General features: G+C 37.6%; 1 protein-coding gene across 1 annotated transcript in view; it reads right to left on the bottom strand.

The window, feature by feature from the left end:
- RBM33 (RNA binding motif protein 33) overlaps positions 1–22,715 on the bottom strand; it is a 102,307-nt gene that overhangs the window by 44,485 nt on the left and 35,107 nt on the right. Inside the window, exons 9-10 of the mRNA XM_059818789.1 lie at positions 20,908–21,229; positions 15,633–15,691 (exon numbers count right to left, since the gene is read on the bottom strand). Coding sequence (XP_059674772.1) covers positions 15,633–15,691; positions 20,908–21,229 — 381 coding nt within the window. The remainder of the gene's footprint in view (positions 1–15,632; positions 15,692–20,907; positions 21,230–22,715) is intronic.

The raw sequence follows: 22,715 nt of genomic DNA, 5'->3' as shown, positions 1-22,715 counted from the left end.
AGCAGTAATGATCTGGCTGGGCTTGTTTCCAAGCGCCAAATGGCACTGCAGTGACCATAGTCTCCTCTACCCACTTCTTCCAAACTTGGCATATTCTGCCCTGGTTGAGGTAACGGATCCTTATCAGTCTGTCCCCTCACTCCCAAACTTCAGTTTTAGTGGTAGGCTACAAAATAAAGGCTTAGGCTACAAAATAAGCAGGCATCTCAGCTTATTTGACCAAATTCGTAACCCAGTCTCAAGCACCTTCCCCAATATTAATTCTTTTTCCAATTAGCCTTACTGTTCTCCTGGTCCTGCTTGCTCTTCAGATATATCCTCTCATCCCCATCATGTCTTTCACTCTGCCCGCTGGTTCCTAATCCCACTGTGGATCCAGCTTCTCAGCTCCCTGACTCCAAGCTGGTGGTCTTGTCTTGTGGCAGCCAGTGAGGAGCTCCTGTCTGCCCCACCCAGACCCTGACTTTCTTGCCTGTACACTTAGTCCAGGCAATTTCCCCTCTTTTTCCTGCCAGGGAAGGAGAAGTAAATGAGAGCACAGGTTGAAAGAGATCCTCTACTTGTACTTTAAATAAACACTTCTTCGTACCAGCTTTCCCTGTCCTGCCAACCCGTACTCTTGTTATTATGCCCAGATCTACCTCATCCCAAAGCAGCCCTGAACTGCAAATGCATGGGAAATCCTGCTGAATTTCACACAGCTCTTAGTACCGAAACATCCTCAGTGCAGCCAAAGTCAAATTTCTTCCTTGAACAATTAAGCAATAATAAAACATTTCTAAATAACTCACCTGGCCATAACAGTATTTTTCTACTGTTTCAATCTCGGAAGGAAAGTATTTGGAAAATTTCAACCAAAAAGATTCAAAATGAGGCAGGCAACCAGCACAATACCTTGGTTCAACACAGAAGTCTGGTAGTACTACACACGCTGAAAGCTGCTTGGTATTTCCCATCATAAGGAAACTTTAAACCCTTATGAAATAAGCATTAGTTAAGTTTTAGAACTGAGTAAAACAAGGTTATTTTAGATCGAAGAAAGGTCACATTTTTAAAAAAATAAGATTATAGTTTATTTATAAAAAATTACAGAAACCAATAACCAGCAAGATATTTTACTGTTAAAAATATAAGCAATACTTATTTCAAGCTCCCTTCAGTACCAAAGGTGTCCACCCGGCTTAATTTAAGAAGCAAATATCTACTGTCCTCTAAATACTCTCACTGATTTTAAGACAAACTAACAGTTATCCAACTGTTATACAAAAGCTGGTATCCAAAAATCCCAACAAACGCCCACCAAGATACACTGAGAAAATATTTTTTTGCTCTAGTTTTATTAGTGGTATATTTCATGCAAGTATATCCCACAACACAAGTTTGGGTCAAAATAACTCAAAAAACAGTCCAACAAAAATCAGAGCAAGAAGGAAGTATTCGAAGTTTGGAACTCTTCCTATTGGCCTCTCTTTTTTTCCATCCCTCACAGTTAAGAATTCTGGGGTTTTTTTCACTTTTTAAGTAAGATTCCAGTTAAACTTTGAGGCTGAGAAGTTTTTAAAGATAACAAATATTTTCCAATCCTAAAGCCAACCCTCCCTTCTCCATTTTGTGTTTAAAGTAACATGAAGATCCTTTTTATATCATGCCATGAACATGAGTTGTCCCTCAATGTCAGGATTCATTAGTGCTGAAACAATGACCCTTCCCTGCCAGAGCACTTACTCCATGCACAATGCAACAGAGGGCTGGGCTTTTTGAAAGCTTAAAGTTTCAAAAATGGCAAAACTACAGAAGTACGGCTGACATAAATCACACCACAGTAAAGCCGCATGCTCTACAGATAATTGAGTATTGCTAAGAAATACCTACTTATTTGATCCCTGAACGTATTTTAACTTTATGTATATGACATTTTGAAGAACTACTAAAATATGACTGATCACACTTCTTGGCTGATAACCAAAGGCCAATCATGAAAAAATAATTGCAAAGACATTTGTTATTTGCCAAAAAATGAATTACCAATATTTGCTTCTAAAAAAATAAGAAATTAGTTTGAACCTCTTCCTTCTAACATCTGTGAATAAGACTGACCTTCGCTTTTTTCCTAAAGTAGCTTTGCTGCTACTATCCCTGAAAAGTGAAATAAAATTCTGCCCCAAAATTACAGTAACACAGGTGGGGGGAAGCTTGCCTTTTTGGATTTTACATTGCTGAGATTTTTCTTCTGAAAAAGCTTTCAGGACAATTCCTACAGGAATTCAAATGTGTGATGGATTAATTTCACATGCTACATGTGAAACAAACTGTAAGGTTCAACCAGAGCTACTACTTCCAGACACAAAAGAACTTTTTTTTTTTTAAAGAAAATACCTAAACTACAGTGGATATTTTTCTGAATTATGAGGTGCTTGTCTATTATTCTGAAATACCATTACAGGTGGGGTTTTTTTCCAATTTAATTGGAATACATAATACTACAACTTCAACTGTTACTTATGCCAAATTCTAAATGTCCTAAAAATAGTACAAAGTAATATAACAGTTCTCCATTACTTAAAGTTTTTGAGGGTGGGCTGTTTTTTTTTTTCTTTTGCTTAACAGTAGTTAAACTATAATTCTAGGAGCGGATTCATTTACCATTAGTGTTAAACTCTACATTCAGCAAGTATTTGATACTAATAACCCCCAAGTGCCCCCTGGTATTTTGTAGAAAAGACCACGCAGAGCTATGTAACTTCAAAAATTACTGAAGAGCAGGTGCAAAAGCCAGTTTTCATAATGGTCTATTTTTGATAAAATAAGCATGCTGTAACATAGATGCATAATAAATCTCTATATGCACAGTAGTTACTCCCATTTCTCATGGTTTTGCTATCCGGACAGTTTCAAATTACAACCAACTATTCAGTACACACATCAACTAAGACTCCCTACAAAAAATAATTTTAATATTACTTCACCATTATTACACCTTTTAGGAAACTTCCCTACGTAATAAATATCACAGTCTTCAAAATGCCTATTTTCAAGTTAACGGGTTTCAACCAAACAAAAGGGAGAACTGCAAATTCGTACTATCAGCCAAGGCTGCAAGGTTCTACATTTCAGTCCAAGACTGGGGCCAACTGTGACTCTGGGGGAAAGGACAAAATATTTATGTGCCTTTCCAGTGAGACCCCCACAAGGCTTGATCCCATTCGTACAGACAATGGTTCCAAAGACTGCGTTACCAAATGTCCATATGAGAAAGACCTGGCAGAGAATATACGGTAACTTTCTGGAAGAGTCTTCTCCCCTTCTCATTGTTATCAGATTGATTACTTAGTATCATTATTATTGATTTAGTATCATCATTATTGTTGATTATCTAGTAAAAGTGCACCAAATTGCAAGGAAAGTATTCTAAAATGAAGCCTTTAGCTAGATTTAAAGCTAGCTGCAAAAAGAGCACAAAATGAGAAAACAGCACGAGACCTGAAGCAGACATACCCACCACGTCGCTGCCTGGCCTAGAAGTCCTTAACCAACCGACACGTACCCCTTCACAAAACTGCAACCACTTCAGCACTGTAGTTCCTTCCAAACCACTACCTGCAGCCCTGGCGTTAGCGAGTACTTCAAATACTTGAGAGAGAATTTGTAATTTTTCAAAGCTGGAGGGCTCCTGAACAGTCTTCTCAGTAAGGTTTTGTGGGCTTCGAAGGGGGACAGCTCTGGCCATTCTTTCTTACCTTCTGTGAAAACCAAAACATACCAAGGCCTGAACACTGAAAGCAAGGTACTAAACATCAAGACTTTTTTTAAACTACCAAAGAAAGTAATTTTTGGTCTGTACTTTCTCCTGTTCTGTGATGAACTCTCATTTAATTTACACTCTTATAATTTTACTTTTAAAATTCTTACATATCATCATTTTTTTTTTTAAATACAAGAACTGAGGTCTAGAAGGAAATGACATTGGAAATGGGGTTCTGTGTGGATTTCCAAAGAGACCACAATCACAGACGTTTTAGAAATACTTAAAAGAAGATAAATGCACACTGAAGTGCTACTGACAAGTATTTTATTGTCTCAAATCTTTAATTTTGTGACATTTACTCTGACCAAAAAAAATCTGCCCAATCCTCCTCCCCACACACTATAATTTACAGCACCTCAGACTGACATTTTTATACAATTCCACATGCCTGCAGGTTGCACAATTTCCCCTTTCGCTAACTTCCATTATTCAATATAGCTAAGGCATAACTTACACCTTATCAATTACTTTTGGAAAAAAAAAATGCAATGCAAACTTGTGTCTACAATTCATTAGAGTTGTGAATAACTCATTGAACATGACTTTCACACACTCAGGCAATCCCACCTTCTGAAAGAACACGAGATAAGGTTACTTTAATCCTTTCAAAGAACTGCACTATTTTGCCTTCCTTTTATCCCTTTAAATATCCTTCCCAGTTAAGAAATTAACATTCTCTCTCACACAATTCTTACACAAATTGTACTTTTACTTTTCTGCATCTCTTGTTAATTACATGATGTTATCTCCAGTAATCTATTCATGAAGCACAGATAACTTTGGTTACCAATAAAAGGGAAAATTTAGCATAAATTGCTTAGCACAAAGTTAATCTTATAAAGCAAGGAATAAAGAGGATCTAACAGCTATTATATGACTTATCAGCTTCTCTAAAAGGGTCACTCTACTTTTTTTCATGAGACTAATTAAATACCTTAACAATGTCATTGAAACTTCATGAATCTTTCAATAAATTACACCCTGCCTCTACAACATGTTTTCATTTATTAATCTCACTTAAAATGCAAAGAGCTAGGAGAACTCCATTGACAGTTAAGCAGGGCCACTCAGTTAATTCTTCTTATATGGTTTAAATGCAAAGAATAATGACCACTATAACCTATGACAATTAAAACTATAGCCATCTGTCACAAGATGTTAATCCTCTTAATTCAGCAGTTACTAGACTTTTTGAAAAGCCTTCCTAAAATGCCTACCTTGTGGTGGAAGGAACTGACTTTCTATCCTCTCGTGTAAGAAGCCCTGCTTCATATATCTTGGATATGGTTCAAAAATTTTCAAGTAGAAATGTACACATCCCACAAACCATGGCTCTTCACATTAAAGTTTCATAGTATTCTCATTTAATGTGCACAGCATACAGAAAGGGAATGATTAATTGAAATTTCATAATAAAATGTATTTTAATATTTCCTTAAATATAGTTTAAACGACTCATTAGTGTTCCTGTGATGTCTATGACAATCATCTAATTCCATCAAAGTGAACTAAAACCTAGCAAGCACCATCATTTCCCCCCACGGATTTAGTATTGTAAGATGACCTTATATAAAAATTAATGCCTTAAATACATTACAATCAAGAAGGGCAAAAATTAAAGTTCAGAGCGATCATAAAACTCAAGACAATGAATGTATGCTACCCATACATGAGTCTTTTCAAAGCTTCTGGAATATATTTTCTTAGGGGAAAATGCAAGGAGATAGCTAGTGGTGGTTCAAGTATGTGGACTGCAGAGCTTCTGCGTTACAGGCAGATTGAGTCTGAGAGAGAATGGGTTGATATTTTCCTCAACTGAGCCAAAAGTGATTTTTAATATTAAAATGTTCCACATAACTTGGACAAGCTTCTCTTTGATACTACACAACTCCAAGAGGTAAGAAGGTGTGTTGGGACGCGTAGGTACAAGTCCAGGTCCTCTGTAAGAGAAATCACCAATGCCCAGTTTCACTGTTTAAGGTCCTAAAATGGAATTCAGTCATCATGGAAAACCAGTACAAGCAAGGAGAGAAAAGCATGGGATCCCTTGTTATTTAAGCCAACTCATGAGCTAAAATAAGGAAACACAAAAAGAAGGATGCTCCCAGAACACTAAGACAATTCCAAACAGTTCAGGAGACTAAAGCTAAAAGTTAGATCCATTGTCTATTAAAAGTATCCAGTTTGAGCAAGTTTCAGGGCATCCCCTCCCAATACATCAAGCAGGGACATAGTCATGTTGCAAACAGAGACAGAAATACAGAAACACACTGAAGTTGTGAGTAAGAGAAGCAACAAAGCAGACTGGCCCACAAGCAACCAGTGCTACACAGAAGGATTGCTTCACAGACAGGTTTCTTGGACCTCCATCTGCTCTACCATTGAGGTACGTATGTCAGAAAATGAAAGTCTGCAGGACAAGTGGTCCCATTCAAGAACAATTCTCAGAAAATACTCCTAAATGAAATGCAGGCATAAGAAAGATATTGTTAACTAAATCCTAACTCTAGCTTTAAATTACTAACAGTGCTGATGTACAGAAAAACCATGCTCCCATCTGTTTTGTATGGATGAAGGAAGAGTGTCTCCAGCAAGGAGAGACAGGCCATAATAAGAAATAGTGTGACAGAAAAGTTGTAGCAGCCTGTACTACCTGAAGGAAGAGTAAATCCAAACCTCTCAGATTGGAGCACAAACCTAAGTAATTTCTTAAACAGGTGTTTTAAACTAATTCATTTAGAAGAGTCAGTTTCACTTTAGTTTGTAATCCTCTTCAGGGGCGTGGTGTAGAAAAGTGCCCTCTAACTTTTTAAGTGTGGATTGATGGGCCGAGGCCAATTGTATGTGCTTCAACAAGGCCAAGTTCTGAGTCCTAGACTTGGGTCACAATGACCCCATGCAACGCTACAGGCTTGGGGACGAGTGGCTGGAAAGCTGCCCTGCAGAAAAGGACCTGGGGGTGTTGATTGACAGCCGGCTGAAGATGAGCCAGCAGTGTGCCCAGGTGGCCAAGAAGGCCAACAGCATCCCGGCCTGTATCAGACATAGTGTGGCCAGCAGGAGTAGGGAGGTGATTGTCCCCCTGTACTTGGCGCTGGTGAGGCCGCACCTCGAATGCTGTGTTCAGTTTTGGGCCCCTCACTCCAAGAAGGACATTGAGGTGCTGGAGCGTGTCCAGAGAAGGGCGACGAAGCTGGTGAGGGGTCTGGAGCACAAGTCTGATGAGGAGCAGCTGAGGGAGCTGGGGTTGTTCAGTCTGGAGAAGAGGAGGCTGAGGGGAGACCTCATCGCTCTCTACAACTACCTGAAAGGGGGTTGCAGAGAGGTGGGTGTTGGTCTCTTCTCCCAAGTGACTAGTGACAGGACTAGAGGACATGGCCTCAAGTTGCACCAGGGGAGGTTCAGGCTGGATATTAGGAAAAACTTCACTGAAAGGGTTGTCAGACACTGGAACAGGCTGCCCAAGGAGGTGATGGAGTTACCATCCCTGGAAGTATTTAAAAGCTGTGTGGATGAGGCGCTTAGGGACATGGTTTAGTGGTGGACTTAGCAGGGTTAGGTTTACAGTTGGACTCGATGATCTTAAAGGTCTTTTCCAACCTAAATGATTCTATGATTTTAAGATTAAGTACAATATAGAAATATCACAAATAGAAATTGGAGAAAAAGTATAAGAGACATTAGTGCTATTCAGAATTATGAACTCTCCCTTGAAAGAAGAGAATTTCATAATCATTTCATTTAAAGACAATACAATCCTTCTGCATATTTTTGTGCCAAAAGCTAACAGTTTTAGGGGTGTGTAAAAAATTAGGGACCCAAAGGTTTTGGACCCTCTCTACTTTCAGAACTATTTAGATCTAAAAACATCTAACAAAATTCATACCTTATCCTTAGACTTACCAGAGACTACTCCATGGAAATATTACAGTGTTTATTGACCTAGTGTATCTTGGTGACCTGCAAGTCACCAACGATTAAGAAACAACTCTTGAGGTCAGAACTAAACTAGATCATGAATATCAAATTCAGGTTTTCTACATTACACTTCAAGTTTGAAGGTACAGTTAGAGTTAATTTAAAAACAATCTGAGAACATCAAAGATAAATACCTGTGACTTGGGGATGATACTTCTCCCTTCAACAAAAAAATGCTCATATTGCTACCAAAAAAAGCCAAGAAGGCACCAGCTTTATAGAAGACAAATATTAGAATTGCTGCTAACCTGGACTTTGATCTGTATTAGAAAATGCCAATTCAGACCTGACTATTTAGTAGTTAAGTTACCTGATTCCTGATTTTTAATTCTGTAAAGAAATCTCATTTTAGAGTTGTTCTACCCATCTCTGACCTTGCAAACACTTTGGTGCGAGAACTTTACATACCCAGAGCTCCCAGTGTGCCTCTAAGTACTACTCACGTGTTGCATATGAAGGACTGAACATTTTTTCCATTTTGGGTATCCTACCATCAACCCATAATATTCCTCTAAATTAACTCATTTTAGTGTTAACAGTAGTATGACTTACTCTTTTATAATGAATGAAGCATTTTTTCCTTTCACATTCTAAAGAAATGGCAAGAACTGAAGGTGCAGAAGGTGAATAAATACCAGTTTATATTTTTTTTTTTTTTTGGGTATTGGGATAACACAAATGCACTGAATTATCTTTTAAAAGGACATTTTCTCAGCTCAGTGGAAATACCTTAACAGAACTATACTATCATCCGGGACTCTACAATGCTATACCAAATATATTTTAGTTCTCCATTCAGTGTTTAAGCACTAGATTAGCCTTACTGCATTGTAGCAAGAAGTCAATTGTATGTTTTAATTGGATTTCTTTGTAAGATGAGTCTTGACTTCTGCAAAATATCTCTTTAACAGTGTCTAATTAATGGCTATATATATGCATAATACTTTTTCCTCTTTGCCTCGATAAAAATTTGTGCTTTGCTCACAAGGCTTAGAAAAGTTCAAACTTCATTCATTCAAATATATCAAAATCACAGTATATAGCTATATATATATGAAAACATGTATCTACATAAAAACTTTTTTACCGTGAAGGTGACTGAGACCTGGCACAGGTTGCCCAGCGAGGTTGTGGAGTCTCCCATCCTTGGAGATATTCAAAAGCTGTCTGGACACAGTCCTAGGCAACCAGCTCTAGGTGGCCCTGCTTGAGCAGGGGGTGGGACCAGATGACCTCCAGAGGTCCCTGCCAACCTCAACCATTTTGTGATTCTGTATTTAACAGGTACTAAATAAAGCTGAGACTGAATAAAATCTAGCATCATTAACACAAGGGAAAAAAAAAATAATCTGTAACTCTGGTTTCCTCGGCAGTGTTAAATAGCAATTACTTAACAGAAACGTAAATGACAATAACTATGAAATATAAATGCACAAGTTTTCTGTTTGATTTTAATACCTGCAGAGCATGTGCACACTGGAGCTAGCATGACAAGTTAAAGGGTTACTGCATTTAGAAACGAGCTCTTTCTTTCGTATTTAATAGCTGTTACCACCATGTTTAGCTGCTGCTGCTCCTCCTGCAGATGGGAATTCATTGATATGATTAAATTTGATGGTATGATAATGTATGGTAATCGTGATTAATCAGAAGCCCACTAGCAAATGGAGGATGTTGGGTATTATGTCACCTGCATTTTAAACTGCATTCCCTCTATGCCAGCCTGACAATATTTGACAGCTGGAGGGATCTCATGCTGCATCTGCTTGCTACTACTTATAGATCTGATAAGAGAAAGTGCCCATCATTCCTTCACTATCTTAAGTGCTATAATTATAGGGCTTTGCAGTCAAGTTGTGAAAACAGTGAGTGTTAAAAACGAAAGCTTTTTGCTAGCTGCTGAACAAGCTCTGTCTCACATCTGCAAGGGCTATAATCTGAATGAAATGTAATTTGATGCAGCAGTCTCATTCAAACATGATTTGCATGAAATGCTGTATAAAGCACTATCCAAGAAATGTCAATCAACACCACCTGATACCATGTAGCTTGTTAAATGAAAACAAAATGCTTTCTACACTACCTGTGATCTGCCACTGCTATACCGTAATAGAGTGAAAATTTCATTTACTGTTACTCATTATAGTAAAGCCATAGCTAAAGCAGAATAATTGTGAGGAAGTCAGAGAATCATTTTCACAAGTGGCTTTTTATTTCCATTAACAGTTTGTCTCCTACATACATACTGTTGCAAACATGTACTAGTTGCTAAATATCATTACTTACTAAGTATCAGTTTAAAACAACTGCCTGTACTCAGATGCAGGACTGTTTAAATTGTCGTTACTGTGAGTACTGGAGAAAATGAGCCACGACCTCAGTTAACAGTTGCTAAACCCCCTATTCAGTCGTAGCAGCTCACAATCGCATTCAAAACGATGGAAAAAAATTTACTCCCTATTTGCATTTCCCACAACAAACACTATTGGCAAGGAGTTTTGTTTTCAAAAGCACCACAAATTTCTGCTTCTACACACTGCAAGAGGTGTTTACATAAAGGCACACCCACAGACCCAGGTACATTGTAATATTCATTAAACTGACCCAAGTTTGCTAAAATGGTATTGTAGGCTGATCCAAGTCAGTCCAAGGACCACTTTGGGGAAAAAGCAGTAAACTGTATTCTAATGTACCTTTTATAATTAATTTGTATAGCACTAATACATTGTTTGTCTAAAAGAAATATTTCAAGCAAGTGGCAATGAAGGACAGTGACCTCTGTTCGGAGCAACAACTGGGTACCTGTTTAAAAACCTCTCACAGATTAAAGCATAAAGAAGTGTTTAAAAGCAGTGTATGAATTGCAAACACTTGAAAGGTCAGAATTTGTCAAACTAGAGCTTTCAGAAATTGTGAAAAAACTGAATCAAGACTAATCCACTGCCTTTCACAGCATCCACTTAAGACGTCTTAACACCTGACATCCTGGAGATCAAGTGGAAGCATGCTGAATGGGAATATAAAGAAACTTTATTAAGGTTTTTGCAGTTTAAGGGGGGAAAAAAAAAGAATCAAGTATTCTTTTGGAATAAAGATGATTTTGAAAGGAAATTGTAAAGTAAGTTCCAAAACCAAATCACATCAAAATCCCCTGGGAACTGAAAAGACATGTGATGTAGAATATTCACAAGGGCCTGAGGACAAGTTGCTCTATTAAAGCCTTGTTTTTATACCGAATAAAACATAATTTATGTTATACAATTCAACTTTTTCAGACTTGAATTCCAACAGCTACCTGAAAGGTATCCAGTGCACTAAGGTGTCCTATCAGAAGAGAAAAGCTTTGTGTATTAAAAAGTATCAAAGCCTTCCTGGCATAAATTAGCCAGGCAGACACTAGTGCCAGTTCATCTTGTGTTCCATGCCACTTCAGCCCATTCCCAACTGCAGCTCTGAAACTCAAGAAGTTAATAAAATGCGCCTGTGGGATGGACACCTGCTCAGCTCACACCACACCCAGGCTGTCAGGTTAAGGACAGGAGCTAAAGCAGAATTTACCCCAATTTCCTGAAAGTTCTCCTGGATAAAGATGCACAGCTGTGTTAACAGGCTCTGCCCTCACTGCAGCAGTTTCAGGGGAGGATCCAGGGCAGAGACAAGAGGGGGAATGGCCTCAGATGCGAGGAATTCCTCTCTTCTGCCTTGAGCAGCGTGAGGCAGGTTCTCCCCAGCTTCCTCTTCACTCCAAATGCCCTACTCCAGCCCTAAATTTGGATGCTAGGGATACCTCACAGTTTCTGGCTGAACAATGTTGACAGTGAAACACCTTCCCCCTGCCATGCTCTATCCCAAAGTGTGCATGACAACACTCGTTCCACTTTTGTATGTCCTTAAAAAATTGTACATGTGCCATATTTAAGTATTACTTCAGTGTTCATGAAATTAAATAAATTATGTTTAAAGCAAAAAGTCTTTATAATTTTTTTTTTCAGGCAAACACTGAAATATTTCAGACACAGAACGTGCTGGTGAACTCATGTACATAAGGGATGAAAAGATCTGGACCATCAGCTTGGCTCCTAGTTTCATATTAAGTAATGATCTGGCCTCTATAACAGTCACTTAGCAGCAGCCTACATATAAAGTGTTTAGAAACACCTCTTCCATTTCCTATTTAATTTCTTCTCTTGTTTTACCCCATCCTTCTTCACAGAACACAGGTGTTGAAAGAGAAGTTAGCCCAGATAACAAACACCAGAGGGCAGGAACCACAATGGTCCCTCTTGTGTAAGAAAAACCAAACCACAGGCTCTGTACCTGCACTGGGGCATCCGCAAGAATAATTTGGTCAGAAAACATGTGAAAAGTTCAGAAGACCTATACAACCAGTTTATGAATAAAGTCTTCTGTCACCTTCCTTCAGTCCACAAAGTAGACCGTTATTTGTGAAATACCAACTGTGACACTGAGACAGGAACTCAGAAAAGGGCATCTTAACCACTTTAAAGCAAAGGCAGATGATAAAGCAAGACCTTCAGAAGGACTCTGCCAAAGAGGTTAGCTTAATCCGTTCTTTAACGAGTTTAAAGAAAACACGCAGTTGGCACTTGCACAGTTCCAGGTTAATTCAAATACCTGGAAAAATATTAGCATTGACTATGCTTGAAGACTGGATTACTATCAGCTACAGCCACCGAAAGAGTACTGTGCAATTTAGACAAGCATAGAAGCCTTCACAGAATTCAGGTCTTTAACTCCCAGTTACCAGAAGTTCACCACATTTCTCAGCCATAATATGCCTCAGATCCACCATTTATTCAGTCCTAATCAGTTGCACCCATAACTCTCAAACATCATTCACACTAAGTCACTTTGAATGCTTACAGAAGAAGAGATAGACAACTTCCTTGCTTGATTCAAGGTTACTGTAAACGTTAAAAAACCCCTCTAAGTAGGGAACACAGATTCATTCTATTATGTCCTTTGTAGTACTTCCTCTCTAAACATTTCAAGAGTTAAGCTTTAAGTAAGGAATAATTGAACAATGAGCCCTATCCTGAAATACTAAAATTTAGATTCAAGTTTAAGTGAATTTAATCAGTCCCAGCTCCAAGTAGGTTCAATCCTGATCAGCATTACCCTGATTTAGCACTACATTATTTCTTATAATTTAGAACTCACACCAATATGCTAACATGCTCATTACAACTTTGTTCAACTCTTCAATTACATCCTTCTGCAAAAGGCTGTAAGAATTAACCATTACATGGTTACAAGTCACTTCATTAGCCCTAAATTAATAACACCTGGTTTCCAATGGATTTATGACTTGCAATTGATTAGCTCTGATTGAAGCTCTTCCCATGTTCGGAGCACACACAGGCTCTCTGTGCAGAGAGGTTTCTCTCCTAGGTAAGACAGGAACTCAGAGGCAATTCTTCCTTCAGTTAGGGCACTAGCCACTTTCAGGTCTCTCCCTTTCAAGAATTTCACTACCTTTAATGTTTCCACCTCTGCCACATTCAATCAAAATAAACCATGCAGTTCAAAGTTAAAGGGGAAAGCAGGCTACAAATATTTAATTCTAACCCCCCAGGTTTTTTTAGAACAAAAGCAATCAGAAAAATCAGTTGACTATCATCCTTTGATTAAGTAATCCTAAAAACAAGAGCAAATTCAATTTATTACATATCCAGAGATTCTTTCTACAATGAGGAAAAGGATGAATGAACTATGGTCTGGAATACTTCTCTGATCTTTTTCAAATGGCTTGTCAAAGTTGTCTAACCATTGCTATGTTGCTATAAGTCAACATTTATACATAAACAAGTGAATTATAATAGCACAAAGGTATTTGACATGTAACAGAGCAAAAAAAGTAGTTCTGCAAGATAAAACGTTCAAGTCAAAGTAAATTTGTCTTCAGCTCAAGAGCTAACATACTACATTTAATAAAACAAACGAGATATGTACACAGTGACACTTAATTCCTAATCCTAATATGACTGATAACCTATGCAAAATTTATGAAGTACTTCATAAGGGAAGTCCATATTACACTCATTTTGTAACTCAGTGAGTCATGGAAAGAGTAAGTAACTTTCTCAGGGTCACATAGTGGGTTACTAGCTGAAGTAGAAAAAAAAAAGAAAAAAAACCACTCAGGGCAACCGAATCACAGTACTGGATCCTCTTAGTTAAGCTAGCCCTCCTCCTCTTTATGAAAAAAGAATTACACTATTAGTGCATTGCTTACATAAAAAGGCAGCAAGCAGTCAAGTATTTTCCTTCAGGCAAAAGGAGCAAGAGTCCTACGAAAAATGTTCTAACCATTTTGTTCCCTTTTGAAAACTGTTGCATGCAAGATTAGGTAGGTTTGCAGTACTTTTCAACTTGCAAAACCAAAAGTTAACAGAATTAAAATCTAATTTCACAGTCAATTTAAAAAAAATTAATTTCCAATTTTTCTACATTTATGTAAACACACTTCAAAGACGTCAATTACAATGCCTTTACAGATATTCCTTGTCCTCCAATTTCTTTTCCATCCCAAATTGTGTTTATTGGCAAAGCAACTTGCTGTCAAAGGAAAATAAATGCAAGATACTTGTTTTCATAAAAAACAATCAGAATTACTTTTAAAATGTTAATAAGGTCTCCACAGAATACTAAAGGCTGCTGAAGAAAACTATTTTCTCTGAAAACCGCAATTTTTTTAACAGAAAAATATCTCCAGTTAAAGTGTTGATTATGAAATTATATAACATGAATTTATTAATGAAACTGTGGTTTTACAGCTTAACCTTTTTATACTTCATAGAAGAAACACAGCAATTTAAGAACTCAGTTACTGTACAAAATATGGACATCACAATTCCTCAGCTAGATGTCCTGTTAGAAAAATATTCTGCATCAGAAACAACCAGGTATGCACATGGCAATCAAAAGTCTCAGCAGGTTTCTGAAATCTGCTTCTTTCAAATACATCTGATCTCTGTGCAAGTAATTTACTGTGTGATACTACACAGATGTTCACAGACATCTACTTCCCTCCTTCAACAATGCACACATTAACAGAGGATAATTTTTTTAATGTGTTTTATATATCTGGGAAACATAATATATGGGTCTTTATTTGAAAATATTTAAGACAATATTGCATGAACTATTTATTCTTTTGCTTATTTTGATACTCTGCAAACCACTTGAACTAAAAATTTAGCACAACAAAATTATGAAATTATGAGAAAAGGTCTGGAAGTATGCACTCTCTCCATTCACAGAACAAAAAAAAAATTATCAAGTGAAATTAGCCTAGTGAGGCAGTTAGGTCCCTGTTTGTTTTGGAAGTTAGAAACATACAAGAAAGCAAGGTCATGCAATGCCATTCCCATTTTTTAGATAAAAATATGAGGGCATTTAAGTGCCTGAAGTAATGATAAAAATGAAATTTTGCTGATTTTTACAATAAAAATATATAAACTGCTTTTAAAGCTTAGGGATTATTTCAAATAGCCTTTTATTATATCAAATAAAATAAGGATTCTATTTATACAGAAAGAGTCAAGTAATAAAATGAAGCCCATATTCCTTAAGACAAGATGCATTCATGACTCTCCCACTGGAGAGACTGGTTCAACAATTTTACAGTTAAACAGAATTAATACTACTCTCAAAAATCCATTGACCTTAAGCTTTTAACAAACATTTTCAACTGCAGAGTGTATTGTCAATATTTACAAATCCTTAAAATTGTATTTCACTAGAACAGCTTTTATTTGCTATATTAATATTTCCTTGCAAATGTATGCTTATCCATATCAGAGAAGAAGAAACAGCTGCTACTCACAGGAAATCTCTGGGGTCCTACAGCAGGTCTTGGCTGGGCTGGAACTGGCAGCAAGGGCACTGAAACAAGAAGCACCTTTTAACACCATTTGTTTTACCTAACAGTTGTTGCTGTTATTTCCAAAAGTGGTTGCAATAAGAAGCCATAATTAAAATCTGCTACATTTACCCTCACATGTCACAGTTCCTACAATTAACTTTAAGCAACCATCCCCTCCCCTGCAACATGCAACAGGGCAATTAGGATTCTCCTAGTTAATTTACATAATTTAATTCCACATTTTCCAGAATTAAATTGTTCCTTGTTGCAGGAAGGAAAACTACAATACTTATTCAGCCAAAGACGTCTCTTTCACAACACTGACAGAGGCTCTAACAATAATTTCATGTTTCAAATAGAAGGATACATGATTAATTTGCCTACTCCACTTCATGCCCCTCAAGATTTCCTAGGTATCTCCCAGTCTCACCACCAACCTCCCACAACAAGCATGGGCACGAGAGGCTCTATCTGGTATAAACCACTATTCATAGGAGGGTAAAATGAGGCAGACGGTGGCAATTAACAGCAAGCAAAAACTACTTAATCTGGCCTTGCCACCATAATAGTATATGCAACTGTGATCACTGTGCTGATCCCAAATGAAAGACTACTATTTCATAAACAGACACCAAGAAGAATTAGGAGACCCTCTTCCTGAAAAATAACCTCCAAAATTAGGATTTCAGGGGTATTAAGCTGGATAACTTGTCCATACAACTGCATTTGAAAAGACTAGTCACAAAAAAAATTTCTCAAAACATTCACTTACTATTATGGCATAACGCACAAAAGTATCTACTGCTGGATCACCTTGGGGACTGAATCTTTATTTGAATCCCTAGTACACAGTGTCATGACAGACTTCCTATTTTCCAGTACAGTTTTTTTCCTCATTGAGTTGTCTAAGTGTTAAAGGTACAAATGTTCAATGTTAAACAGAAGGCCTAGAGAAGTTAAATGAAGCATTTCAATCAAACAACATGTTTGCTCATTTACTAAAAACTTTTAGTAAGTTTATTTTTAGCATTTCTGAAAGTTACAGGGTTAAACATAGACTTTGTAGACAACTACTGTGTTGTGCTTCAGAGCAGGAAAGATGTTAAGAAACACATCCAACTCGTCCATTAAACTAGCTGCATTTCCCAACACAGAGTTTGACAAGATGCCTCAAAAATCCCTTTTTCCTTGGTAACTGAGACACAGTTACTAATGTGTTAGTGGTTATTTTTAGTTTGTGTCCATATCTGGTTTCTACCCACCTTTTTTTAAGCGCTTGTGGTTTACTAGTTGAGGGACTGATGGGGTAAACTAATTGCACCAGTCTTTCAGTGCTGAAGGACTGTGAGCAAACTTTGTATCAGGTTACACAAGAAAATTAGTTCAATAGTCTCATCTTGGCTTCTAATGAACATCTGTCAATATCAAACAGCCATGGCCACCTGGAAAAAACTGACAGGGTGCTCTTGACAGACCTAGGACTAAAATAGCTCAGGTACTACAGGTCAGAGAGGCACTGAGAAAAACTGCGTAAGGTGGGAAATGTAGAGAAATGTCAGCTGAACAGGGCACTCATGTCTATTTCAGTATCCTGCCTCTGGCAGTAGCATATAGAGACATATATATTCATATATTTTAAGCAAATGAATTTAATGCTCATGAAAGACAGTAGTTCAAACTCTGTGCCTTTTCAATCCTTGGACAGTTGCTGAAGCAGCAAAGAAGTCTCAAATAAGCATTCATTTTCCTGATGTCAAATCTTCCATAGGTTTGAAAAGCATGTTTCAAAAACAATACACAGCATGTTGTTAGACAGTATTTTGAAAAGATTAAATTGCTTTTGGCTGTAAATTCCAATGCTGTACCTGAAGAAGAAACAATTCCCATATTGATTATTTAGGAGATTTATAATGTAATTTTTCCCAAGACACCAAACACTTTTTAAAAGGTAAACAGCATACTAATCTTCCGAGCTGCCATAAACTGCTCATTAGTTCATGTCAATTTTGGCAGCACCACAGTATCCTTGAAATAGTTATTTGTGGTATAAACATTAAGGGGAAAAAACTCAATACCTATATCACAGGTTGAATTAGTATTTCATAGTATGTCTATGTACAGTCCTCCAGTATTTGTGAATTGATCATACTCAAATTTGGACATGCATTCAGCCAAAAATTACTACTTACAACTCAAAACTAGTTTACAGAATAGGACAGAAAGAAGAGAGGAAACTATCTGACAAGTAAGCAAATAAAAGACATGAGATTCAAATACCAAAAAAGGCACACCTGAACACCAACTGAACAGTATCTGCAGCAGGTATGCGCAGAGACTCACATAACCATTTTAGGCATTTTGATAGACTGAGTCCTTCTTAATCATTTATGAAGTTTCAAAGACTAAAAATAGTAGAAATTTGTTTGAAACAAAACTGACTTGAAAGTGACTATTTTTTTGAACCAAGATTCAAGGCTGGGCAGGCAGATGGCAGCCACTGTAAGAGATTTGCCTTTGAGACATCAAAGGAATAAGCCAATGATAGGATTCTTCAAGAGTGCTTCAACTCACTTTCAGGCTGAAATAGCTGGCTACTAGAGCTCTTTTACATGCTATTTTATTCATGTGAAAATTTCGTAACGATTTACAGGATGTTTGAGTCTATTTCAGAAAATAGTGATTATACTCGACTCATTTCAAGACTAACTCAAACCAAAAAGGTGTTGAGAAAGTATATTTCTATGATTTACAGTTAGAAAAAGTGTCCCTGGTGCTGACAATTAGACATATGTGAGCTTAATCCTGCCATAAAATTAGAGAGGAAAAAAATGCTAGTCTACACTAAAACATGACAGCACACCATTAAAATTACCAGAACCTAAGTGTGCATATCATGAACTTTCAGACATGGCATTTTTAGCTTCCAAGCATCACGTTTTCAACAACAGAATCACCATAAACTTTGCACCTATCTGACAGTATTCTCCAATGTGTAAAAACCCTCACGTATCTGGAAATATATTCAGCCAAGAAGGGGCAGGACATCATCAAGAACATGAAGTCAATCTAATCTTTCATACTCCCTGTTAACCCGAAATAAATGATGCTGTATGTGAAACACATCCTAACGTCGTCAACTACCAGTCTCTGACTACTGGGGCCTCAAGCAGATAGATTAAACTGAGAACTTTTTAAAAGGAAGTTTAGAATAGCTCTCCCTACACTGGAATTTCTGTCCACCTTTGCCTGCAGTGACTGCTTAAAAATTCATCTTAATGTACAAATGCCATTGAAGTTTTTAGAATTATGCTCATCTTCCCTGAAGACGACTACTGATTTCATACACGTTTTCCTTAGGTATGCAAATGTGTACTTTCATGTAACATAACTGTACTGCTGCAAACTAAGAGACTGAGATGGCCACTACTCTCAGCCACTGCAGAAGACTCAGCTTCCCATACATGCTCTCTAATCAAGAAGATTAAAATTCTACTGTGATTTAAAAGATTGCATTTAATAGTATTCTGCACACCCATTAGCAGAAATATTCAGTAGTCTTGCCGAGGATTCCCTCAGTAAAATGGACGGCACAAAGGTATTTCATATGAACCAGCTGCCATCAATACACATAGCAAAAATCTTCCTCACTGAAATACAAGTCTTACACCATTCCAAAATGGATCACTGATTCTCCAGGGCTGCTCATTCTGAGAGGATGACTAGACTTTTACCAGTCAAGAAACAAACATGCACACAAAGTCAGCAGGTATAAGATGCAAAAAAAAAAGACCACAAACCCAATATGGAAGATGTCCTAACATGCAGGAGGTAGACTACTTTGTTAAAATGAAGATCTGTAAGTAAAGACAGAAAAAAAGACTATGCCTAATATAAAAGCAAGGCCCCTGGAACACCCACGGTGCCACAGATGTAGTGGTAAGGGTGAGACAAGCCTGAAGCCACCTAATGATGTGAAAAAACCTCAAACAAAAGAAAGATGATACACTGGTATACTTTTGATGTTAGGAAAGAGCAAAAATCCTCAGCAGCCATTGCTGGCATCAGGAGGAAATTTGTTCACCTTGATACAGAAAATTTGTTGACTGTTTCACGGAAGGAGAGAGGAGAGGAATCTAGAATAGTCTAAAACCAGGTTTTGCTTTTCACAAAACAGGAACCGTTGCTTTGGAAATGTTAGGAAAATGCACAGAAGGCATAAATCCAAGACTAAAGGACCTTTTGGACTGCTTCCAGATAATCTGTCCTGATGCATAATTTGGTGGGAAGCACTGATTTTATTAAACAGGAAAAAGTGAAATAATCTCTACAATGCAGCTACAATGAAGCCATCTGTGAGGAGCTTAACAGATCTCTATCAACTGGCAATATCCAACCCTGCCAAATTCCTACCTTTCATTGGTCTAATAAATGACACAAAGATAGCACTGGCTTGGAGTTCTGCTGATTTGAAGGGAGAAAAATACAGAAAACCTAATGGTAAATACATATAAATATATAGGTATTTCTTTACTTTGTCTAGTCCCAACAGAATCACAAATCAGAGCTATATAGGTGTCTCTTTTTTTATGCTCTTAGGGATTAAGCACTTCCCAAATAAATAGTAATGTTAACAGCTCTGCTGAGAGCTGCCCGAAAAAGCGTCGCCCAAAGAGTGCTTGTGTTGAGTTACAGAAAAAGTGTACTGCAGGCTGCGAATCAAAACAATCACAAATGTGGCACCGAAAGGAGAACTGAGGGTATATATAATGTCACGTAAGGATAGCAGCTGGTACCTTTCACAGAGCAATTACAGTGCAAGGAGCGCCTCAGTGTACTCTCACTGAAATAGGTGGGTGGTCATTCTGTGAACGCTTGGCTGAAGCTGGAATGATGTGGGAAATTATGAACTGCAGTACTTACCTAGTTTTGAAAACTGACATTTGCTACATTTAAAAAGCACATTCGCTTTTCAGTTTCCATTTTTACTGCTCTTTGCAGGCTTTACAGTAGGGTAAAAAAAACAATAAAGAAGTTGAAAAGGTTTTACTATTTCAGCTGGCCATAGTCCAACAACTTTATGTCTTACTTCAGGCAAAACATTTGTTTCAAGCTTAAGCAAAAAACATCAGCCTGAAGCACATTTCCATGAAGCAATAAACAAACAAATTGTTGCATCCCTGGCAAAGAATAAGATGAGTCATGCTCACAAGACTGGGAAGGTGATCAGAAAGCTCACCTTGTACAGGCGTCACTACTGTCCCCTTGAAATGCGGATTTATGTGTATGTTCTTCGGTTGCTGAGGTGTCACTGGAGGTGGAGTCATCATTATTCTAGGCGTTTCTATTTGAGGGGGCATATGTAGCCCTGGAGGAGGAGAAGAATGATGCTGATGCTGTAAAGGAAGCAGAGATTGTAACTGTTGCTGCTGCTGCTGCTGTTGTTGTTGCTGCTGTTGTTGTTGCTGTTGCTGCTGCTGCTGCTGTTGCTGCTGTTGGTGCTGCTGGAACAGACTCCTAACAGGTTGTTGGTGTGTTGGAATTAACCTCTGTGAATGAGTCTAAAGTCAGACAAAAGAATAAAGTCAATAGGCTTTAAAGTTAAAATATCCTGACGTAAACCAACACAAAACCAAGACACCTCTGGAGGACAGTTAAGGCCAAGTATGAACAGAAAAACTTCTTTCCCATATCATCAACTGGAACTGTTAAGAACCATCAGCACAGGACACCAAAGGAACAAAGACATTCATGTGAAGGAGAGGACGGCAAAGAGCAAGGAAGCACACAGGGAATGCAGACATTCATTCACTTATTTTTAACAGTTAAACTGTCTAGTTTCATATGTAGGATTCTGTATATGTCATTGGAAACTGTCATCAACTGCAATAAGGTGTATGTGATGATCACTAGAAATCTGAGTCCTACCACCAAAACAAATCCACTAACTTTAGTCTCATGTATAGAAGAGCCTCTCTGAGAAAACAGACCTAACAGTAGCAACAAAAATTAAAATACAAATTAAACTAGATTCTTAAGCTATCAGTGCAGCCCATCTATCCATACTGCTTGAAGAAAAAACTACTTTAAAGATACCTTTCAAAGGTAACTTTCATAACATAGAACGTCTCCTGCTGCTCAACACTTTCAAACGCAAATGGCCAAAATCAGTTATAAATTAAAAAAAAAAAAATCATCATGTTTCTCTTCAGAGACATTCTTCTGCTTCTGAACTCGCTGATACTAGATATCAGTCCTAGACCAGTAACTTCCAAGTGGCAGTGCAAGAAGAGTCCCAAACAGGCAACCTTTTAGTAACAAAGATGTGACACATAATTTTTTTCAGCAGCCATATACATAAAGCAAAGCAGCTACAAGGTATGCACAAGAAGAAGATATTGTGATGATCACAATATGTTTACAACATTTAAGATCAAAATAACTAGCAAAGACTGCAGCAATACAGAAAAAAAAATTATTCCACCTTCACTGTTTTAAAAGCACGAAATACTCTACTGCAGGGCTCAACCGCTGAGATATCCACTGACTCCTGCTAGTGATCAGCACCTAGTTTACTGCTGTTGGAAAAAATCCCCTTTGTTTATTACAGATGACCTTGTCCTGCAAAGACATACACAGGCTTTGTTCTACAATCTCAGCTTCCAGTACATTTTATGACAGTTAACAAAAATAACGGTCGGCTACCTCTTGATCACACACTTGCTGGTTGGTTGTTTTTTTCTTGGATGGAAAAAGTAACATCTTATAGTTTGTGATACAAAGCGCAGGGGGACAAAAAGAGTAATGAAGCTAAATTTCACCTGAAATCCCAAGATACTGATTTATCTAGTGGTGATTACCTTCCTAGGGTAGCATGGTAGGTATACAAATAGATTTTTTTTTTTTTAGAAGTATCAGCAAAAATACGTTTGACAAAACCCCAAGAAATATTTTACAGAATCATGTATTTTTAAACTAAACTACTATTGATAATGTGGGACTGAACATGTTTCCACGTTGCATGTAGAGGACTTCTCAGAGGAATTA

This window comes from Gavia stellata, chromosome 6, assembly GCF_030936135.1.
Source record: "Gavia stellata isolate bGavSte3 chromosome 6, bGavSte3.hap2, whole genome shotgun sequence".
NCBI lineage: Eukaryota > Metazoa > Chordata > Aves > Gaviiformes > Gaviidae > Gavia > Gavia stellata.
Note: the sequence above shows the minus strand (reverse complement) of the source record. Positions and strands in the feature narration are given on the sequence as shown.